This window comes from Myxine glutinosa, chromosome 5 (assembly GCF_964187855.1).
Source record: "Myxine glutinosa chromosome 5, kmMyxGlut1.1, whole genome shotgun sequence".
In the NCBI taxonomy this organism is placed as follows: domain Eukaryota; kingdom Metazoa; phylum Chordata; class Myxini; order Myxiniformes; family Myxinidae; genus Myxine; species Myxine glutinosa.
In genome coordinates, this window is record NC_136265.1 from 103,024,061 (window position 1) to 103,045,658 (window position 21,598).

Below are 21,598 nucleotides of genomic sequence, written 5' to 3' on the forward strand. Positions count from 1 at the left end.
GGTGGAAATGCGAATGGTTCGGTGGATGTGCGGAGTATCGTTGAGAGAGAGAGGAAGACAAATGATGAATTGCGAAAGATGATGGGAATAGAGCCTGTGATGGGTGCTGTGAAGAGAAACAGGTTGAGATGGTTTGGTCATGTGTTGAGGAAGGATGAAAGTGACTGGTTGAGAAGAATGATGGAAATGAATGTAGAAGGAAGGAGAGGACAAGGAGGACCGAGAAAGACTTGGCTAAAGATGGTGGAAGAAGAAATGCGGGCAAGGGGGTTAACAAGGGGAGATGCAGAAAATAGGGCAAAATGGAGAACATTGTCATGGGGACCGCAAGGCTAACCCCCGCTCTTGCAGGGAAAATGGCCTTAAAATGCATGTTGTTGTTGTTGTATGTTTATTACTTGAAAGTTGAACATTTGCATATTGAGTAACTAATTGGGGAAACCAACTATTTTTGAGGTCAAACGGTTATCAAAGTTCAACTCAAGGTCAAACTTCCAAAATCATCTATTTTCATCTGAAAAGTCATCAATTTTCGCCCGATTGACTTGAAAATTTAACAGCAATTGTATCGTGCCTCACTTAATTTGGAAACAAACTATTTTTGAGGTCAAACGGTTATCAAAGTTCAACTCAAGGTCAAACTTCCAAAATCATCTATTTTCATCTGAAAAATCATCAATTTTCATCTGATTGACTTGAAAATTTAACAGCAATTGTATCATGCCTCGCCCAATTTGGAAACAAACTATTTTTAAGGTCAAAAGGTCAAAGTCAAACTTCAAACATCAAACATCAAATTTCATCTGAAAATTCATCAATTTTCATCCGATTGACCCGAGCTTTGATTAAGATCGTCAATTTTAATCTTAATGAAATGGACAATTTGATGTATCCATGGCAACCTTTTACTTTGGGGGGAGGGGTGGATTTTGCAAGTATCGTGCTCTGCATGACGTCTTTCTTGTTTGCCTATTTACCATTGATCTTCAGTGTGTCTGCCCAGTCCATAATACTAACTGAGCTTTTGTCATCAAATCTTCAACAAACCTCCATCAAATATTTATGATAATATGGAAAACACTAATTAATAAAACTAGAAGCAACTAAAACTGATCCTATGTGTCAAGTTTTCGTCGAGTTTAGTTTGAGTATGACGCGAACGCAGACGGGCATTGCATTTCGAGATGCTTTCTAGCTATTCTTTATTTTCATGTTTACTAACCCGCCAAAACATTTCCAGATAAACAATTTTTTTTTTTATGATGTCGAAGGTCGTGGAAGAACTAAATAATGGATGGTGAAACCCTAGTGTATCGAGAGTGGAGTATTGGAGAACAGATGGACACGCTGAGGAACAGATGACAATGATCGTGAACATTGGAACCAGGTTAGTGAAAAAAGAAAATGTGATGGGCAGCTCTGTGGGGCAGTCTTCTTGAAGGCCTATAGGGAAGAATGGCATTGCATCGGCAGTGGAAGCAATTCCAGAGGTGGACGAAAAGGGGAACGAAGCAATGCAAGAGATCAGAATGCTTGGACTGTGCCAAACTGACAAGCAGTGGATAATATGATGAAGAATTATACTGCATGTCGTTTCTGGTAGGAATAATTGTGGAAGTCAAATAAATTAGTAGTGGTATGGCGTGTGGTCCTGCGAAAGTGTTAATGGGCAGAAATTAGAAAGACTTGGGGATATGTGAACATAGAAATGATTAGTATCAGAAAATGGGACCATGAGCCTTAAATCAATGCTAGAATAATAAAAACGGGGAAAGAAACTGCGCCTCACACCGGGATATGTCAATGGAGCCGAGCGTCTTAATCTCCACTGCCTCCAAGGAATCCTCCACCCACATAGGAAACCTATACTCTACTACATGACAAGTTAAAGTCATGTATGTCTTGAGAAGCTTGGATATGCCAAGGAAAGACTAACCAGTAGATCAGTAAGGCATCATCAAAATGTCAACGGCATGGGACAGGTGATATATCACAGTAAAACAAACCTGTGACAGAATTGGTGTAATAAAGGCGGTAGTAAAATTGAGGACTAAAATAGTGCCTGGGAGTGTTTAGGCCAAAAAAAAAATTATTTTTGAAAAAAAAATAAAAATGTTTTATTGGAGTTTTTAGAAATCGCTCTGTAGTGCCTAAGCCTTTTTGATTAATGGCAGTTATATAGAAGTACACGTTCACATAAATATACACAAAACAATTACCAGACATTTGAACACAAATGATCAAACAATTCCGGAAGCGGTCGAAGTTGGTGGTAAGGCTTCTTCTTCCTGAACGTCATCATACTTAACTCAGAAACATGATGAACGGCACATTCACGAGCATATATTCAACGAAAAGGTAAAATGATGATTTGACATTTGTGATGGATTCTGATTTGGATGCAATTGCTTTTCTATTATATTTGCCCTCATTACCTCCACCACCAAAGGTGGATGGAGGTTATGTTTTCACCCCTGTCTGTCTGTCTGTCTGTTTGTAAACAAGATATCTAAAAATGTTGTGGACGGATTCGGACGAAATTTGGCACAGATGACAGACATTTTGTCTGTGACAAGCGTATGTGACAAGGACGAAATTATTACATTTTGGTGAAGATTGGATTCGGATCCGGCTACGAGAATTTTTTAAGTGATTCTTCACCATTGAGTGATATGACCAACCAGGTGGAGGATACTCTCTACTGAGTGCCGTTTTCGTTTCAAATATGTTAATGTTTCTTTTTCGCTTGAGTAATGCCGGGTACTTCAGCTATAAACACTTTTATATACATTACTCAGGGTTCAATTACAAATACAACTTTGTCTGGGAGGTAACATAGGCTTTGTGGCCGTGGCCTCATGCGGGAGTCTGGAGGGGGGGGGGGGGGTGGAGGGGGGAGGGCATAAATTCTCCATATAAATTTGTACCGTGTAGGGCCAGGTCTGGTATTATAATCTCCTTTTTACCTGGGCAATACTGAGGTTAAAGCACCCTTTGCACAGGGAAAAAATTGTTCCTTCCCTTCCTCCCCTCCCCCAAAACGGAGGGGCTTGTCAAAGCCACCCCCCCCACCCACCCCCACCAAAATATGTATATGTGGTATATCTTTCCCCTCCCTCTCACCTCACCACCCCCTCCGAGTACTCCTGCTAGTGCAGTATATACAAGCAAGGTAGCCGTGCTATGCATGGGAGGGAGGTCCAAAGTCTCAAAAAAAATGTTTTAAAAACTTTTATGAAAACTCCCACCCACTTGAGGACACGTGCAGGGACCCCAAAAGCTGCACAGAAAATTTGGTGGGGCGAGTCCATGCCTTAAACAGCATCATTCCAATCACAAATTAACACGACACCATTTACTGTAATAAAATACAATGTTGCAATCACTCGTGAGATAAACAAAGATAAATGCTATTCTGACATTACATCCAGATAGGGAGCAGTTTCATATGGGTGGAAACTCAAAATTATAATTTTATTGAGGAATTTATGAAACCTCCCAGCTACCGGAGGAAACCCGCTGGACCCTCAAAAGGTTCCACAGAAGGTTTGGCGGGGCCAGCCGCAAAACTGAGGGTGTAGTTCGGGGACAGACGGACACTCATGCTTTACAATATATATATAGATACATACATACATGAAATTATGGATCCAGGTATCATCATCTATCAATCTCCCTCCCTTTGGTCGCATTCCAGAAGCCTTGCTGTAATGAGCACAAAAGTTACCTTTTGCTCAAACGTGTGGTCCTTTCGTGCTCACCTTGCACTAACGCAGCTAAACTGAATTGCAAGTGGGAAAGAATGACCGTTTCCACACTGCCAACACCGACATCAAATTCTTCTGCAAATTTCAAGTGTAGCAATCTGGCAATTCTCCACAATTAGTTGTTCAACACGTTCCACGGTTGCTTGAGTGAAAGCGGTTTGTTTGTTGCAGAATGATCACGATTGTTCAACAATTCACATCTAGTTTTGAACTCACTGCTCTCTTTATTTATCAGCCACTATGATATGCCTTTGTTACACAGTGCACATGACTTTGTTGACTGCATTGTTGGTTTTACCCAGAAATCTTTAAGCTGCATTGACGTCACTTAGTGCACAACATTGCTCATCACAGACAATAACATTGCATAATTAAATATTTTGAGCATTCAAAATGGATTCTTTTACATATTCTCCAAAAGTCTACAACAGCCTTGAACAGTCCTTGCATATTCATCAGGATGGTTTTGGTAGCTCCCGGGTCACCAAGGACAATTCAGAAAACAGGAACATTTACTAGGGAGCCACCTTCAGAGGCCATTTTTCCCCAAAGAGCAGGGGTTGGCCTTTTTTGGGCACCGTGGTCCCCTTTTTTTGAAGCGATGTTTTATAGCCGGATGCCCTTCCTGCCGCCAACCCTGTTAGTCACCTTTTGCGACACACCGGGAATTACCAGTGCACCGGTACTCAATTTGCCGAACTCAGAAGGATGACAAGCTGAGTCAACCCCCTGGCATTAATTCAGCGATCGACCGGGATTCAAACCCAGGATCCTCGGATCCCAAGCCGGCACCCTAACCGCTAAACCAACACCATGCTTAGCATTTACTAGGGAGCCTGGGATTTTAAAAAAAAACTAACGATGCACAATGCACATACACAATTCGGCGTTTAATTAAATTTTAAAAAATTCTGCTTTAATAACCGCAGTTGTTCGATCGATGCTCTGACAAGGAGGCACCAAATCATGGAGATACATCAGAATCGTGGAAAGAGGCAGGAGGTTGCGGGTGGGAATTCAAAAATCCTGATAGATTTGCAAACATAAACAGATGACCCAACGACAATACCGACCGAGGTTTTGAGGCAGAATTTGCACAAAGGACCACCTGGTGACGTAAACGGATTTCATTATCCATCACCAAACGCTCGAATCCCTTCAATGGCTCCGCTGGTCGAGCATGCTGGCATATTCATCCCTTTATCAGGTTTACACATCCCCAGATGATGATGATGAGTGAAAGAGATGGACGCATGGAAAGAAAAGATCCTTCCACGAGGAATGACATGGATGAGCGAGACAGCCGAGAGCCCACACTATACAGGAAGCCATGAGCTTCCCTGAATCAATCCCGGGATTGTTAGGAAAGCACCAAAGTGTTTGTTAGGAACCCCCCTCATAACGTTAGGGATAGATTTATTGTTATGTGCATGGTTGTGGGGGGTGCACTCATCACATTACACAAGCAAAAGTTGAGATTTTTAGGACGATGCTGCCAGACATCATTTCGGTGGATTTTAAAATAATCAACAGAAAGTGTCGAAACAACATGGCGTGGAAGATTGTTCCGACATGTCACTACTCGACGAGTAAACGAGTAGTTCCTGATGTCGGGACAAACTTTTGCCAAAAATAATGCATCAAATGTGTGAAAAGCCATGGCGTGTGAAAGGCCATTCAAATGAGATGTCATGGTGCTAAGATTGTCACACGAGTGAAGAATTTCGAAAGTTTTGACCGCATCCTGCCAATGACGCCTGAAATAGAGCGTTGGAAGCCCAAGTCATCCAAGTCTTATGGGATTCTCATTTCTGAGGCACAGAATCATCTTGGGTGCTGTTCTATACTTTCTCATTATCTCTGCCACCGAAGGTAATGTATTCACCCCTGTCTGTTTCGAACGAAATTGTTGGTATGTTTGGGTATGTGACAAGGACAAATTGGTTACATTTTGGTAACTAGGGCGTGCCCGTACGTGGGTGCAAAAAAACATGCGTGCAAACAACAACAACAAAAAAAAACTTTGAAACCACGTGGCAGTAACGACCACAGAACCCCCCCCCTCTATTTACATGAAATGGTTTGGTCCATTCGCAAAGCCAAAGCGAACGGCTTGCGAGTACGGTAGAACCCCCCCCCCCTCTATTTACATGAAATGGTTTGGTCCATTCGCAAAGCCAAAGCGAACGGCGAACGGCTAAATCGCCATAGCTCGGTAACTACTTGTCCGATTAATATGAAACCTTGAAAAGGCACATCCTCAGGTCCCCAGCAATATACCTGGCAAGTTTCAAGTATATCGGACCCGTGGTTGTCGAGAAACAGCGGTCACAGACAAACACACACAAACACTAGGGCGTGCCCGTACGTGGGTGCAAAAAAACATGCGTGCAAACAACAACAACAAAAAAAAAAACTTTGAAACCACGTGGCAGTAACGACCATAGAACCCCCCCCTCTATTTACATGAAATGGTTTGGTCCATTCGCAAAGCCAAAGCGAACGACCACAGAACCCCCCCCTCTATTTACATGAAATGGTTTGGTCCATTCGCAAAGCCAAAGCGAACGGCTTGCGAGTACGGTGACCATACCTTGGGAACCACTTGTCCGATTAATTTCAAACCTTGAAAAGGCACATCCTCGGGTCCCCAGCAATATACCTGGCAAGTTTCAAGTATATCGGACCGGTAGTTGTCGAGAAACAGCGGTCACAGACAAACACACACACACACACACACACACACACACACACACACACACACACACACACACACACACACACACACACACACACACACACACACACACACACACACACACACACACACACACACACACACACACACACACACACACACACACACAGAGATTACTGGAATTATAGATAGATGATTCAAATCCGGATACTATAATTTTGAAGTGATTATTCACAATTAAGAGATGGGGCCAAAAACTATATGTAGAACAATATTTACCTCCGCCACCGAAGGTGGATGGACGTTATGCTTTCACCCCTGTCTGGCTGTTTTTTGTTTGGCTGTGAACAAGATATCTCAAAAGGTTGTGGATGGATTTGGACGAAATTTGGCAGAGAGATAGTGTATGTGACAAGGATGAAATGGTTAGATTTTGGTGAAGATCCGGATCCGGCTAGTAGAATTTTTTAAAGTGATTCTTCACCATTGGGAGATAGGACCAAAAACAATATATAGCAGAACATCTCAAAAAGTTGTGGACAGAGTCAGACTAATTTTGGCAGAGAGACAGTGTATGTGACAAGAATGAAATGGTTAGATTTTTTAAAAGATCCGGATTCGGCTAGTAGAATTTTTAAAGTGATTCTTCACCATTGGGAGATAGGCCCAAAAACGATATATAGCAGCATATCTCAAAAAGTTATGGATGGATTTGGGCGAAACTTGGTGGACAGACTGGGTGTGTGACAAGGACAAATCGATTTGATTTTGGTGAAGATCTGAATATGGATTCGGATGTGAGAATTATTTAATTTTTGAAGCGATTCTTCAACATTGAGAGATCGGGGAAAAAGCGATATGTAACAGTTAAAAAGTTGTGCACGAGTTATGACAAAACTTGGTGGACGAGTTGGTTAGGTGACAACAAGCAGATTCGATTTTGGTTCAGGTCGGAATCCAGATCCAGCCTATTAGTGGGATAGAAACCATAAACTGTCCAGCCTGGTGGAGGTATGTGCTCTACCGAGTGCCGTTCTAGTTCAAAATGTCATTGACGAGTTATGTCAAAACTAGGTAGATGAGTTGATTAAGTGACAATAATAAGCCGATTCGATTATGGTTCAGGTCCAGATCCGGATCCAGATCTATCAGTGGGATAGAAATCAAAAATTGTTCGGCCTGGTGGAAGAACGCACTCTAGTAAGTGCCATTCAAGTTACCTCCGCCACCGAAGGTGGATGGAGGTTACGTTTTCACCCCTGTCTGTCTGTGAACAAGATATCTCAAAACGTTGTGGATGGATTCGGATGAAATTTGGCAAAGAGGTAGTGTAAGTGAAATAGACGAAATTATTAGATTTTGGTGAAGATCCGGATCCGGGTACTAGAATTTTTTAAGTGATTCTTCACCATTGGGAGATAGAGCCAAAACCGATACATAGCAGGATATGTCAAAAAATTATAGACGGTTCTGGACGAAACTTGGTGGACTAGTTGGTTAGGTGACAAGAACAAGCCGATTAGATTTTGGTTCAGGTCCGAATCCAGATCCGGCTTATCAGTGGATACAAAATATAAACCGTTCAGTCTGGCGGAGGTGTACGCTCTCCCAAGTGCTGTTCTAGTTCACAGCTGTTATCATCCTTCTACAACTTCCTCTCCTTGTGTTGTGGTGCATCCATTTGTTATTGGACCACTGTTTTCCCTTTGGCCAGTCTTGCAATGTTCATCCAATGCCCCCCATCATTCTGCTCTTCTACAAGCGTTGATAACAGTATAAAAGACGATAAAAGGAGAGAAGATGCCCTGCGTTGAACACTTTCCAACTGCCTTTTGTGCTTAACCAAGGAAAGTTCACACACTGGACTAGCTAGTTCGGCTACCCTTACGTTGCTTTCATGCATATTCACTAAAAAAGTGTGTTGCGCTGTCAATATTTTTTTTTAAATTAAAAACGTCTCTTTATGAGAGATGTTGGAGTATGCATTCTTTGGATGTAGTGATTATAGGCAGACTCGACGAGTCCGTTCAAAGGCGAGCTCCCTCGTCACGCCAAAAGAGAACGCAAACTCCCACCGGCTGTGTCAACCATCACTTGGTGCTGCAGCGTCGAAGACCGTTTGCTCTTTTGTGCGATTCTCATTCACTTTGCATGTTGTAATTTGCATGCCTTGGCTCAAAAGAAAAGAAATCCGAGTTCTGTAATATATGGGATGTACAACAGCAACAATTGGCGGAGGACGAGGAAGCGGTTCAGTAACAACTGTTTACTGTACGAAGTGCTCCGTGCCTATAAACACGTAAAAAAGCAGGGAGAGGAAAGGGAAGAGAAAGATGGACGAGGCAACAGCCTCGTTGCCCACACAGCAACATGCCCACACACAAACAAAAGACAAAAGAAAAGATGAGCACAGTGGAAGTTAAAACAACAACGTAAACAATACACAATTCAGCAAATAACGACAAACAACGGAAAGGAAAGATGTGCAACAATCACAGAACTTTGAAGCACTGCTAAGAGAGGGAGAGATCAGGTCACGTGGTAATAACATGACGTGCAAAACTTTGGCACAACCTTCACACGCGAGTCCGCGTACTGGGAGGAAGGGACAAGCCACACAGCAAGACAGCAAGACGCGGAGAGACTTTTCAGAGATAGGTGAACTGGGAAGGCAGGCCACATTTGGGGAAGGTTTAAAGAACTATCCCCTTCCCCCATGGGAAGATATTTATCTGCGCTTCCATTCACTCCAATCACAACGTAAAAGTGCAGATTTCCTCTCACAGGTGTGAAAAAATGTGCAGCCATATTGCAATTCACCTTATCTATAGGAGTGTGAAAGTAGCTTCAGTGTGGACGTAGCATTGTCTAATACAAAAGTGGGCATAGCATTGTCTAATACAACCAAAAGAATGGACGAAGCATTGTCTAATACAAACAAAAGAGTGGACATAGCATTGTCTAATACAAACAAAAGAGTGGACGTACCATTGTCTAATACAAACAAAAGAGTGGATGTAGCATTGTCTAATACAAACAAAAGAGTGGATGTAGCATTGTCTAATACAAACAAAAGAGTGGATGTAGCATTGTCTAATACAAACAAAAGAGTGGATGAAGCATTGTCTAATACAAACAAAAGAGTGGACGTACCATTGTCTAATACAAACAAAAGAGTGGACGTAGCATTGTCTAATACAAACAAAAGAGTGGATGAAGCATTGTCTAATACAAACAAAAGAGTGGACGTACCATTGTCTAATACAAACAAAAGAGTGGACGTACCATTGTCTAATACAAACAAAAGAGTGGACGTAGCATTGTCTAATACAAACAAAAGAATGGACATAACAAAAGAAAGAAACACACACAGACACACAAACAAACATGTGCCCACACACAGACAAGCAAACATGCCAACACGCAAACAAGCAAATATGCCCACACACAAACAGACAAGCAAACATGCCCACACACAAACAGACAAGCAAACATGCCCACACACAAACAGACAAGCAAACATGCCCACACACAAACAGACAAGCAAACATACACACACACAAACAGACAAGCAAACATGCACACACACAAACAGACAAGCAAACATGCCCACACACAAACAGACAAGCAAACATGCCCACACACAAACAGACAAGCAAACATGCCCACACACAGACAGACAACAAAGCATGCACACACACAAACAGACAAGCAAACATGCCCACACACAAACAGACAAGCAAACATGCACACACACAAACAGACAAGCAAACATGCCCACACACAAACAGACAAGCAAACATGCCCACACACAAACAGACAAGCAAACATGCCCACACACAAACAACAGACAAGCAAACATCCCCACACACAAACAGACAAGCAAACATGCACACACACAAACAGACAAGCAAACATGCACACACACAAACAGATAAGCAAACATGCACATACACAAACAGAAGCAAACATGCCCACACACAAACAGACAAGCAAACATGCCCACACACAAACAGACAAGCAAACATGCACACACACAAACAGACAAGCAAACATGCACACACACACACACACACAAACAGACAAGCAAACATGCCCACACACAAACAGACAAGCAAACATGCCCACACACAAACAGACAAGCAAACATGCACACACACAAACAGACAAGCAAACATGCACACACACAAACAGACAAGCAAACATGCCCACACACAAACAGACAAAAGTGTGTGCGCGCGCACACACACACACACACACACACACACACACACACACACACACACACACACACACACACACACACACACACACACACACACACACACACACACACCAGTCCAACAGAAGGGATGCAAGAGAGGATGTTATGGAACAATAAGCCACGTATTACTAAACAAGGTCATACTCGAAAATTTTAATACGAGAACCAAATTGTCCACAGCAAGGATAGACTATAAAAAGTGTCCCACATTCATGGGTGATAAAGTACATGCAAATGTACAAGATAAATCCCCAAATAATCAAGCTGATTGTGAAAGCCATGGATCTATGGAATACCACACTAATCCTGCAGCAATCAGAATGAAAGATTGAAATACCAAGACTAAAGATACGACATGGGATCTTCCAAGGAGAGGGACTTTCCCCCTCCTGTTTTGCCTGGCCCTGGACCTACTAAGTAACCTCATTAATGAGCAAGGACATAGATACACCCTAACATCCAATAAAAGAATGTCCAAAGAAACAGGAAAGTTGACACATCTACTGTACATGGACGATTTAAAACTCTTTGCATCAAACAACGAAAAATTGGCAGAACAACTGAAATTAGTGAAATGGTTCCCCAACGACATCCAAATGGAATTTGGCCAAGATAAGTGTGCCAAGTGCACATTCGTACAAGGTAGACAAACAAAAACAGACAACATAAAAATGGACCGAGATAAAACAATACAGGAGCTAGACAACGAAGCATCTTGCAAATACCTCAGAGTAGAAGAGGGCCACCAAATTTGTCATTAAAAATGTGCAAAACAATTACCAAAGAATACCTGCGTAGAACGAGGCGGATCCTGAAAACATATCTCACCCCAAGAAACAAGAAATCGAAGCCATAAACCAACTAGCAGTACCAGTGTTCCAGTACAGCTGCGGAATGGTAAACTGGCCACAAGCGGATATCAAACAACCAGATACAAAAACAAGGAGACTCACCATCCACAAAATGTTCTACAAAAACCAGTGCATCCCAAGAATGTACCTGCTGCGGACAGAAGGAACTCAATCAATCGCACAGTGATGACTGTAGGATTAGCTTGTACGTGAAAAGCTCAACAGACTACCGAATACACTGTGTACAAGCATGAGCACAACAAACCAGAAAAGGTATCACTCACCTTGCAAAAAACCTCCATAAACAGGTGAAATTGGAAGATGTCACACACCAAACCGAAACAGCACCAGCAACGAATACAGCCCCAACGATTGCAAAAACGCAAAAGAAAAATGCAAGATGAAATACCAGCAGACATATAGTGACAACATGGAGAAAGACAAAAAAACAAAAAAAAAAACACCTTTAGAGGCCATTTTTCCCCGCAAGCGGCGGTTGGCCTTTTTCGGGGACCGTGGTTGTTGTTGTTTTTTGGTCCCCTTTTTGAAGCAATGTTTTACGGCCGGATGCCCTTCCTGCCGCCAACCCTTTTTGTCGCCTTTTTACGACAAACAGGGAATTACCAGTGAACTGGTACTCAATTTGCCGACCTCGGAAGGATGACAGGCTGAGTCAACCCCCCTGGCGTTAATTCAGCGATCGACCGGGATTTGAACCCAGGATCCTAGGATCCTAAGCTGGCACCCTAGCCGCTAGCCCAACACCAGGCTAGAGAAAGACAAAAAAGCAGGGAAAAAGAAAAAAGAAAAAAAAGGAAAAAAAAGCGTTGGACAGATTGGGGATAGACAAAGAAGGATCATTGAAATGGCTGAGAAGAGGTCAGCTCAACTGGGACGATGAACGAATCATTATAAATGACCAAGACCAAGGACACGACACAAATGGCTTTAAGAAGATGGCGGGACTGAGTCAATTGGACAGGTGTAGGTTCTGGAAGGTACAAACAGAAAGCACGAGTCGCCTCCTATCACAATGTAAAAAAAAAACTCATGTCAGAACAGATGTACACCCAAAAGCACAACAAGGAATGGAGAATAATCCACTGGCACATCTGCAGAAATTTCAATATCCCAGTTCCACCAAAGGTCATGGAAACATGAACCAAAAGCAATCATTGAAAACAAGGACATAATGGTCATTCCTGATGATCCCATTCAGACCTGATGATTCCCGGATATCGTACTCAGGAAAAAAAGGAAAATACAGCGTTGTTGATCGAGATATTAATATCCAGCGATTTTGGCCTAAATAATGCAGAAACCCAAAAACACCAAATACCAAAACCTCAAAAATGAAGTGAAAAGATCCTGGAAGCTGAAGCGCACCAAAATTGGACCAGTGATAACTGGGACTATGGAAACGATGAAGAAGAACCTCAGAGACCATCCCTGGGAACATTACCACAAACAAACTACAGTCAGAGTCTGTATGGGCCTCAGCGACGATTGATCAAAAAACACACCTTGATTCGACCATCAATCTCTTGCAATTCAATTTCCACATGGAATCTCTGCCGAGTAGAGTGGTTGAGGATAAATCAGTGTTGCCTTTCAGAGGATGTGTAGGATCAGACACCAGAGAGGAATGAAGCAGGAAGGCAGGTTGGTGCAAAGATCTCTGACTCGACTGGAGACCATCAGCGATCACCATCAGGACGTATAGGTTACCAAAGGCCGTTGGTGAAAGGTCTATTAGTATTATAATGGAAATAACTCAACAGACCGGCGACCATTCCCGCCTTCCAACGTTCGGGATATCATTACGGAGAGGCGGCCATTCAGCCTCGTCGCATCGTTCCGGCGTATCTCCCCTAAAGGTCACCGCGAGGGAATAAAGTTCAGGCAAAGGAGATCTATACCACCATGGAGGGGTGGGTGGGGGTTGGAGGGGGTTCAGTATACCACCATGTGGGGGGGGGGGGGGCGGTCAGTATACCACCATGGGGGGGGGGTCAGTATACCACCAGGGGGGGCAGGGGGTCAGTACACCACCATGGAGGGGTGGCTGGGGGTTCAGTATACCACCATGTGGGGGGGGGGGGTCAGTATACCACCGTGGGGGGGGGGGGGGGGTCAGTATACCACCATGTGCGGGGGGGTCAGTATACCACCATGTGCGGGGGGGGGAGGTCAGTATACCACCATGGGGGGGGGGGGGAGGTCAGTATACCACCATGGGGGGGGGGAGGTCAGTATACCACTATGGGGGGGGGGGGGGAGGTCAGTATACCACCATGGGGGGGGGACGTCAGTATACCACCATAGTGGGGGAGGAGGTCAGTATACCACCATGGGGGAGGGGGGGTCAGTATACCACCATGGGGGGGGAGGAGGTCAGTATACCACCATGGGGGAGGGAGGGGGTCAGTGTACCACCATGAGGGGAGGGAGGGGGTCAGTGTACCACCATGAGGGGAGGGAGGGGGTCAGTGTACCACCATAGGGGAGGGGAGGGGGGTCAGTATACCACCACGCAGAGTACCGATACCGGTATACTATATCATCGAGTATCGATGAACATACCTGCGTGGTACGTTCAGCCGGCCTTTTGCACAGCGCATGTCGGAACTCTGCTTCCACGTTCGAGGACATGTCCGGCAGCGTCCTCGGCCCGGCCTTCTGTGACGATTCAGCTGAGCCGGAGGCCCGAAGATCCTCGCATTGCGTTGCCTTTAGTAGACTAGAGCGTTCTGAGGGCGCAGTTCGAGGACGGGGGGTTCAGTCGGGCGACTCTCCGTCCGGGATCGAGGAGAAGTTGCAGGTCCAGGAACCAGAAGCAAGGCCGAGCGTCAGATCCCCGGCTCGCAACAAGTGTCTGATGGAGGCGATCGCGGAGTGTCCCTCTCGCTGCCGCTGTGCGATCCTCAAGGGCTCCGGGGGACCGAGCGAACGAACCCCACTCTGTAACACACCAAACCCGCCCGCATATAGTCTCCTTCCCGCCTAACTCCGCAAAGCCCCGTCCTTGGTCCCCATTGCGCTTCCACCGACGGATTCCAATCACCCGACGATTCGCATGAACCTTTCTTTCTTTTTTTTTCCGGCCTTAAACCGCCAGCGCCAGGACTGCGTCGTGCGTCGCGAACGTCAATACGACACGGAAATGTGCTTACGCATGCGTACGTCATCACGCAGTTCGACGTCAACCGTTAACTTTTTTTTCCTCAGGCACGGCCGTGTTACGTCACCGCGCTGCGTCCTCTCCAGTAAGCTCGTGTTGAGTCGGTCGTTGAGGTACCGAGCTGTTGTACACCGCTCCTTTCCTATGCCATCTCCAGGCATTGCAAATCGTCATTGCTGGGCACCAAAGGGGGCTCGGCAGTGACGCACGCTGAAAGAGAGTACTCAGTTTTCACTCTGGTTTCTTTCTTTCTTGTTTGTTGTACACCGCTCCTTTCCTATGCCATCTCCAGGCATTGCAAATCGTCATTGCCGGGCACCAAAGGGGGCTCGGCAGTGACGCACGCTGAAAGAGAGTACTCAGTTTTCACTCTGGTTTCTTGTTTGTTTGTTTTCTTGGTTGTCCGGGCGATATCTCAGCCATCCTTCAAGCTAAGAAGCTGAAATTTCGGCACAATAGTGAGCAAGTCCTTTGTCAAAAACGGTATTTTTTGTTTTTTGATTAATCAATTAATTGAGGAGTTATTTAATTATTAGCGTTTAATTAAGTACTTATTTAATTAATCAAATTTCCTTTCTCTTCTGACCATTAACTCAGGCACCTTTTGAGTTAGGAAGCTGATATTTGGACATGCCAATGACCAGGTGATTTGGCTGCAAAGGATATTTTTGCTTTATTAATTAATCAATTAATCGATTAATTATTTAATTATTTGATTAATGACAAAAAAAAAATTTTTTTTAAGTTACAGATTCTGATGAAATAGTGGTAGTTTATGTGTTCTCTGACCAAATTGATTAATAATTTAATTTTTTTATGATTATTATTTATTTATTTTCATTATTAATCATTTATTTATTTTCTTTCTCATTTGGCCAATATCTCAGGCACCTTTTGAGCTGGGAAGCTAATATTTGGACATGAGTGACCAAGTGATGTGGCTATCAAGGATATTTTTGATTTATTGATTAATCATTTCATCTATTAATTATTTATTGATTAATCGATTAATTATTTATTGAGTAATCAATTAATTATTTAATTTTTTATAAATGACTTATTTAATTAAATTTCTAAAAGATACATCTTCGGATGAAGCACTAGTGGTTTAGTTATGCGATTAGCCAATTGATTATGAAAATATTTTGTGATAATCTTTTATTGATTTTAATTATACAATTAATCAATCAATTAGTGTACACCTCTCCCTCCCAATGCAGCCTCAATGAGCTGCACTGCGGTATTGCCGGGCGCCGGGGTCGCCCCGGCAATGCCGCGCTGCAGGATATTTAATTATTTGGCATGGGGCGGTGTACTTTGAATGTATGTGTACTTGTTTGTTTTCTTTCTTGGTTGTCCGGGCGATATCTCAGCCATCCTTTGAGCTAGGAAGCTGAAATTTCGGCACAGTAGTGAGCAAGTCCTTTGTCAAAAACGGTATTTATTTTTTTTGATTAATCAATAAATTGAGGAGTTATTTAATTATTAGCGATTAATTAAGTACTTATTTAATTAATCAAATTTCCTTTCTCTTCTGACCATTAACTCAGGCACCTTTTGAGTTAGGAAGCTGATATTTGGACATGCCAATGACCAGGTGATTTGGCTGCAAACGATATTTTTGATTTATTAATTAATCAATTAATCGATTAATTATTTAATTATTTGATTAATGACAAAAAAAAAAATTTCTTTTAAGTTACAGATTCTGATGAAATAGTGGTAGTTTATGTGTTCTCTGACCAAATTGATTAATAATTTAATTTTTTTATGATTATTATTTATTTATTTTCATTATTAATCATTTATTTATTTTCTTTCTCATTTGGCCAATATCTCAGGCACCTTTTGAGCTGGGAAGCTAATATTTGGACATGAGTGACCAAGTGATGTGGCTATCAAGGATATTTTTGATTTATTGATTAATCATTTCATCTATTAATTATTTATTGATTAATCGATTAATTATTTATTGAGTAATCAATTAATTATTTAATTTTTTATAAATGACTTATTTAATTAAATTTCTAAAAGATACTTCTTCGGATGAAGCACTAGTGGTTTAGTTATGCGATTAGCCAATTGATTATGAAAATATTTTGTGATAATCTTTTATTGATTTTAATTATACAATTAATCAATCAATTAGTGTACACCTCTCCCTCCCAAAGCAGCCTCAATGAGCTGCACTGCGGTATTGCCGGGCGCCGGAGGTGCCCCGGCAATGGCGCGCTGTAGGATATTTAATTATTTGGCATGGGGCGGTGTACTTTGAATGTATTTGTACTTGTTTGTTTTATTTTTATCCACATAAGGAATTTCTATCAAACTCACTTGGAATGACTCGGTACGTACTTTATTTAATTCGCACCGAATGTGAGGCGATCTCCCCACAAGGAGCCTGAGGTAAACAGCACCACAATGCCACGATTTTTATTTAATTATCTAATATTAATAAATATATATTAGCTTAAATTTCCTGCGAGTTAGTCGAAATCGCAAAAGGTGTCCATTTAATAGTGTTTTGTTCTTGGGAATGAAAAGGAATTACGAGATTATTTAATTACACTGTGTAATCTTATCAAACCGGAAAGTCGACAATTGATGAACCGACCTGTTGAATCTATCGCCTGATTCATTCATTACGAGTACCACGCGAATCACACACGGAGAAGGTTAAGGTGAGGAAGAAGAAGAAGAAACGTTGAATCTGAGCACAGCACGTGTGACGTCACGACGCTGTGACTGACCCGTACCTTACCCATGTGTCTAGTCTGATTATATGATTGACTGAGGTTACAATGAGGTCAAATTGAGTCGGTCTAGTTTACAAAACTTTACTGGGCATGAGCATTTGAAGACAAATTTGGGAATAAAGTGTTGAGTGTGAAAATGAGAACAAGGGAGGAGGCGAGCGGCGAAAGAGGTGTTTGTCTGTGTGTGTGTGCGCACACTGGATGGGGACAGCAGGCAGGCTAGGGTAGTAGGTCCAGCAGGTCAGCCAGGGCAGTGCTGCTGATTAATGGACAACGTCTCAATATTATTCAAGATGCATGCGCTAGCGCTGTCAAATGGGCCGCGGTTCAGAATCTAGGTAGTGTGGCGGACACGAAAGCTCACTGGCGTGATGGCATCATTCCACGCACAAAGTGGGTGGCGGCCACGCCTGAGGGGTAGGCGTGGCCGCGGGATATACACCGGGCGCGCAGCCCGGAGCGCTCCAGTGCTACAGTGGAGCTCTTGTAATAAAGACTCTTTGCACCAGACCAGACCAGGACCAGGAGGCACCAGACCAGGAGGCCTGGTTGGTCCAGCACCAGACCTGGTTGGTTGGTCCGCGGCACACCCAGGCCCCATTAGCCCCGTTTACGGTGCCGGAACGTAGGTTCGACCACGTGCACGTGGACCTGGTGGGACCTCTGCCCCCCTCGCAGGGTTTCACCCATGTCCTGACAATGGTGGACCGCACCACCCGGTGGCCGGAGGTCCGCGGCCATGGTCGCGGAGGTCCGCGGCCACGCACAGGAGCGCTCCGCGCTGCAGGAGACAGCCCGGAGGTTCGCCCCAGTGCCGACGGCGCACCACGGGCACCCGCCTACGCACGTCGCCCCGGAGCTTCGCACCGCGGAGTACGTCTTCGTCCGGCACAACGCCCACCGGACACCACTGCGGCCCCCGTACGACGGGCCTTTCCGCGTGCTGGAGACCGGGGTGAAACATTTCACCTTGGACATCGGCGGTACTCCCGACCGCGTCTCAGTGGATCGCCTCAAGCCGGTCCACCTCGACGTGGACCACCCACCGCCGGTGGCTCGGCCCCCGCGTCGGGGCTGCCCCCCTGCGGGCGGACCCCCGGCACCGCCCAGGCCCGCCGGCACGCTGCCCCTCGGTCCTGCACCCATCCCGGGTGCAGCCGGAGGCATCCCAGCTGGCATCCCTGCACCCCGGACGCCGCCAGTCGCCAGAGGGCGCTTCGGCCGGGTCATCCGTTTGCCCCGCAAACTGGCCCTCCAGGTGCGCGGGAATTCTGGGGGGGCACGTGTGGCGGACACAAAAGCTCACTGGCATGATGGCATCATTCTGCGCACCAAGTGGGCGGCGGCCACGCCCGAGGGGTAGGCGTGGCCGCGGGATATACACCGGGCGCGCAGCCCGGAGCGCTCCAGTGCTACAGTGGAGCTCTTGTAATAAAGACTCTTTGAACTTACCGCGTTGTCCGCTTCCTCCTTGCTATACAAGTAGCGCGCGTAGCACCGCGCTTCAGTAGTTTGAATGTGGGACCAATGGAGGGGAGCAGAGTTGAGGTGGTAGAGATGATGCAGAGAAGGAAGTTGGAAGTGCTGTTTGTGCAGGAGACCAGATGAAAAGGATACAAGCTGTTGCATGCGTGTGGGGATGGAAGAAATAATGGCGTAGGAATAATAGTATCGCAAGAGATCAGCAAGCGGGTGGTCAGAGTGGAAAGGTGGGAGGGACGGACATTTATTGCATGGGTGGTGGTACAGACGCAAATTATGTGTGTTATGTCAGTTTATGGGCTGCGAACAGGAAGGACTGGGGTGGAGAAGCAGGAATTCAGGGATGCACTGGAGAGGGTGATGGGAATGGTTGAGATGGAGGTGAGGCTGTGCATCGTGGGGGACTTTAGCACACATTTGGGAGTAGCGGAGCCGGGTGAAGAGGAAACCGTTGGTAAATTTGGTTGTGGGGACAATGAATAGAGAGGGTCAAGAGTTGGAGTCGAGGAATGGGATGGCCATAGCTGGGTCATTCTTTAAAAAGCACAAAAGCCCCAAGATTACTGAAAGGAATGGACAGAATAGAACAGAACTGGATTTGGTGGTGGTATGGAAGCGACGGTTATGGAGGGTTAAGGATTGTAAGGCAGTGGTGGGAGAGCATGTTACCATCCAGCACAAGCCTGCGGTGTTTGTGGTCTGGATAAAGAAAAGGAGGGAGATTAAGAGCAGGGGTCGGAAGATAATTAGGTGGGGAGAGGTGGATGAGAAGCATCACCGAAGACATAGAGTACGAGGAGAGGATGAAGGCCAGGTATGAGAAACTTGGCAAAGATGCGGAATGTTTGGCGTAGGAGTGGAAGAAGTACAGAGAGGCGTTTAGGGGAATTGCAGAAGTGTTGTGTGGAAGGACATCAGGAAAGGGTGCATCGTCGAGGGATAGAAACCAGCCATGGTGGACGGAAGAAGTAGCAAAGTCAGTTGGTGAAAAGGAGGTTTGGAAGAGGATAGAGAAGATCAAGGATAGGAGGCAGCCGGATGCGGGGTTGCTGCACATGTATAGGCAGAAGAAGAAAGCATCAAGAAAAGCGTTAGATAAGGATGAGATGTTCGCGCAGAGACCGCTGGTGTGGTGATGGCGACACTATGGATGGATGGGACTTCTGGAAGCAGAAGTTAGGTTGGTGTAAGGGATGTATAAGGGAACAATGGGAAGAGTTTTGGTTGGTCCTGGAATGTCGGAGAAGTTCAATGTGAACATCAGTTTGAGGCACTCCTGTTTATCATGGTGAAGGAGCTGGTAAGCAGAAAGGTAAACATGAAAGGTATTCTGGGGAGGATATTGTATGCGGACGATCTGGCTGTTGTGTTGGAGAGTGGGCGGGAGATGCAGGAAGTACCGTGGGAGTGGAAGGAGGCATTTGAGAAACATGGGCTGAAAATGATCATGGAGAAGACGGAGGTCATTTGGGTCAGGCAGCAGAGAAAAGAAATCAATATCAGGTCAGAGGGGCAGGAGATCAGACCAGGAAATAGGTTTGAGTATCTAGGACTAGGTGGAACAGGAACTGGGGATGGTAAGTCACAGGCAGAGGTGCGGAGGAGGATTCAGGTGGGTGTAATATAGCGGACAGAAAGATTTCAAGGAGATTGAAAGAAAGGTTCTGATATCGTGCGTAACGCCGGCCTACCTTTACTGTCTGGAGACAGTGGCACTGACAGAGAGACAACAGAGTCTGCAGCTTTGCGTGAACAAGGTAGGAGGAAAAGAGGTAGACCACGGTCGAGATGGGAGGATTGTGTGCAGAGGGATATAAGTAAGGTGGAGGATGTTGGAAAGTGGAGAAAGTTGGCTGAGTACAGAGGGAAGAGGAGGAGTATCGTGGTCGAGGCAGGATCGGAGCTTGGTGCCATCAGACCTCGTCCCTCATAAAGGGAAGAGGAGGAGCATCGTGCTTGAGGCAGGGTAGGAGCTTGGTGCCATTGGACCTCCTCCCTCGTAAAGGGAAGAGGAGGAGTATCGTGCTCAAGGCAGGGCAGGAGCTTGGTGCCATCGGACCACCTCCCTCATAAAGGGAAGAGGAGGAGTATCGTGCTCGAGGCAGGGCAGGAGCTTGGTGCCATCGGACCTCCTCCCTCATAAAGGGAAGAGGAGGAGTATCGTGCTCGAGGCAGGGCAGGAGCTTGGTGCCATCAGACCTCATCCCTCATCTCTATATATAAAGGAGGAGTGTGTGTGTGTGTGTGTGTGTGTGTGTGTGTGTGTGTGTGTGTGTGTGTGTCTGTCTGGATGTCCGCTTATAACTCAAGAACTACACATCGGAGAAAAGTTTTAGACACAGATTCTGAATCAGCATAAAATCCCGGTGGTTTTAGGCTACGTTTTATTTTAATATCAATGGTTTAAAAAAACCGCGCCAGCTGCAATTCCATGGTGTAGTTTGTGGCGGCGCTAGACGTTCGGGGTGTATTGCAATGGTTTGTCGGGTTTGGCTGTGGGTCTAGAATAGCTCCCATTTCCTTATGTTCTTCCACTTTTATTTTGATACTTCTGTTACAACGCCTTCCTTATCTACGTTATATCCCCCCGACGAGGCCT

At 45.0% G+C, this 21,598-nt stretch overlaps 1 protein-coding gene across 4 annotated transcripts in view; it reads right to left on the minus strand.

Moving 5' to 3' along the window:
• The window catches only part of LOC137427306 (rap guanine nucleotide exchange factor 2), a 236,555-nt gene extending 221,816 nt beyond the window's left edge, over nt 1–14,739 (minus strand). For all 4 annotated transcript variants that reach the window (XM_068116716.2, XM_078778442.1, XM_068116715.2 and 1 more), the window contains exon 1: nt 14,164–14,739. In XM_068116716.2, coding sequence (XP_067972817.2) covers nt 14,164–14,232 — 69 coding nt within the window. In that variant the 5' untranslated portion in view covers nt 14,233–14,739. The remainder of the gene's footprint in view (nt 1–14,163) is intronic.
• Nucleotides 14,740–21,598: the final 6,859 nt, after the last annotated feature.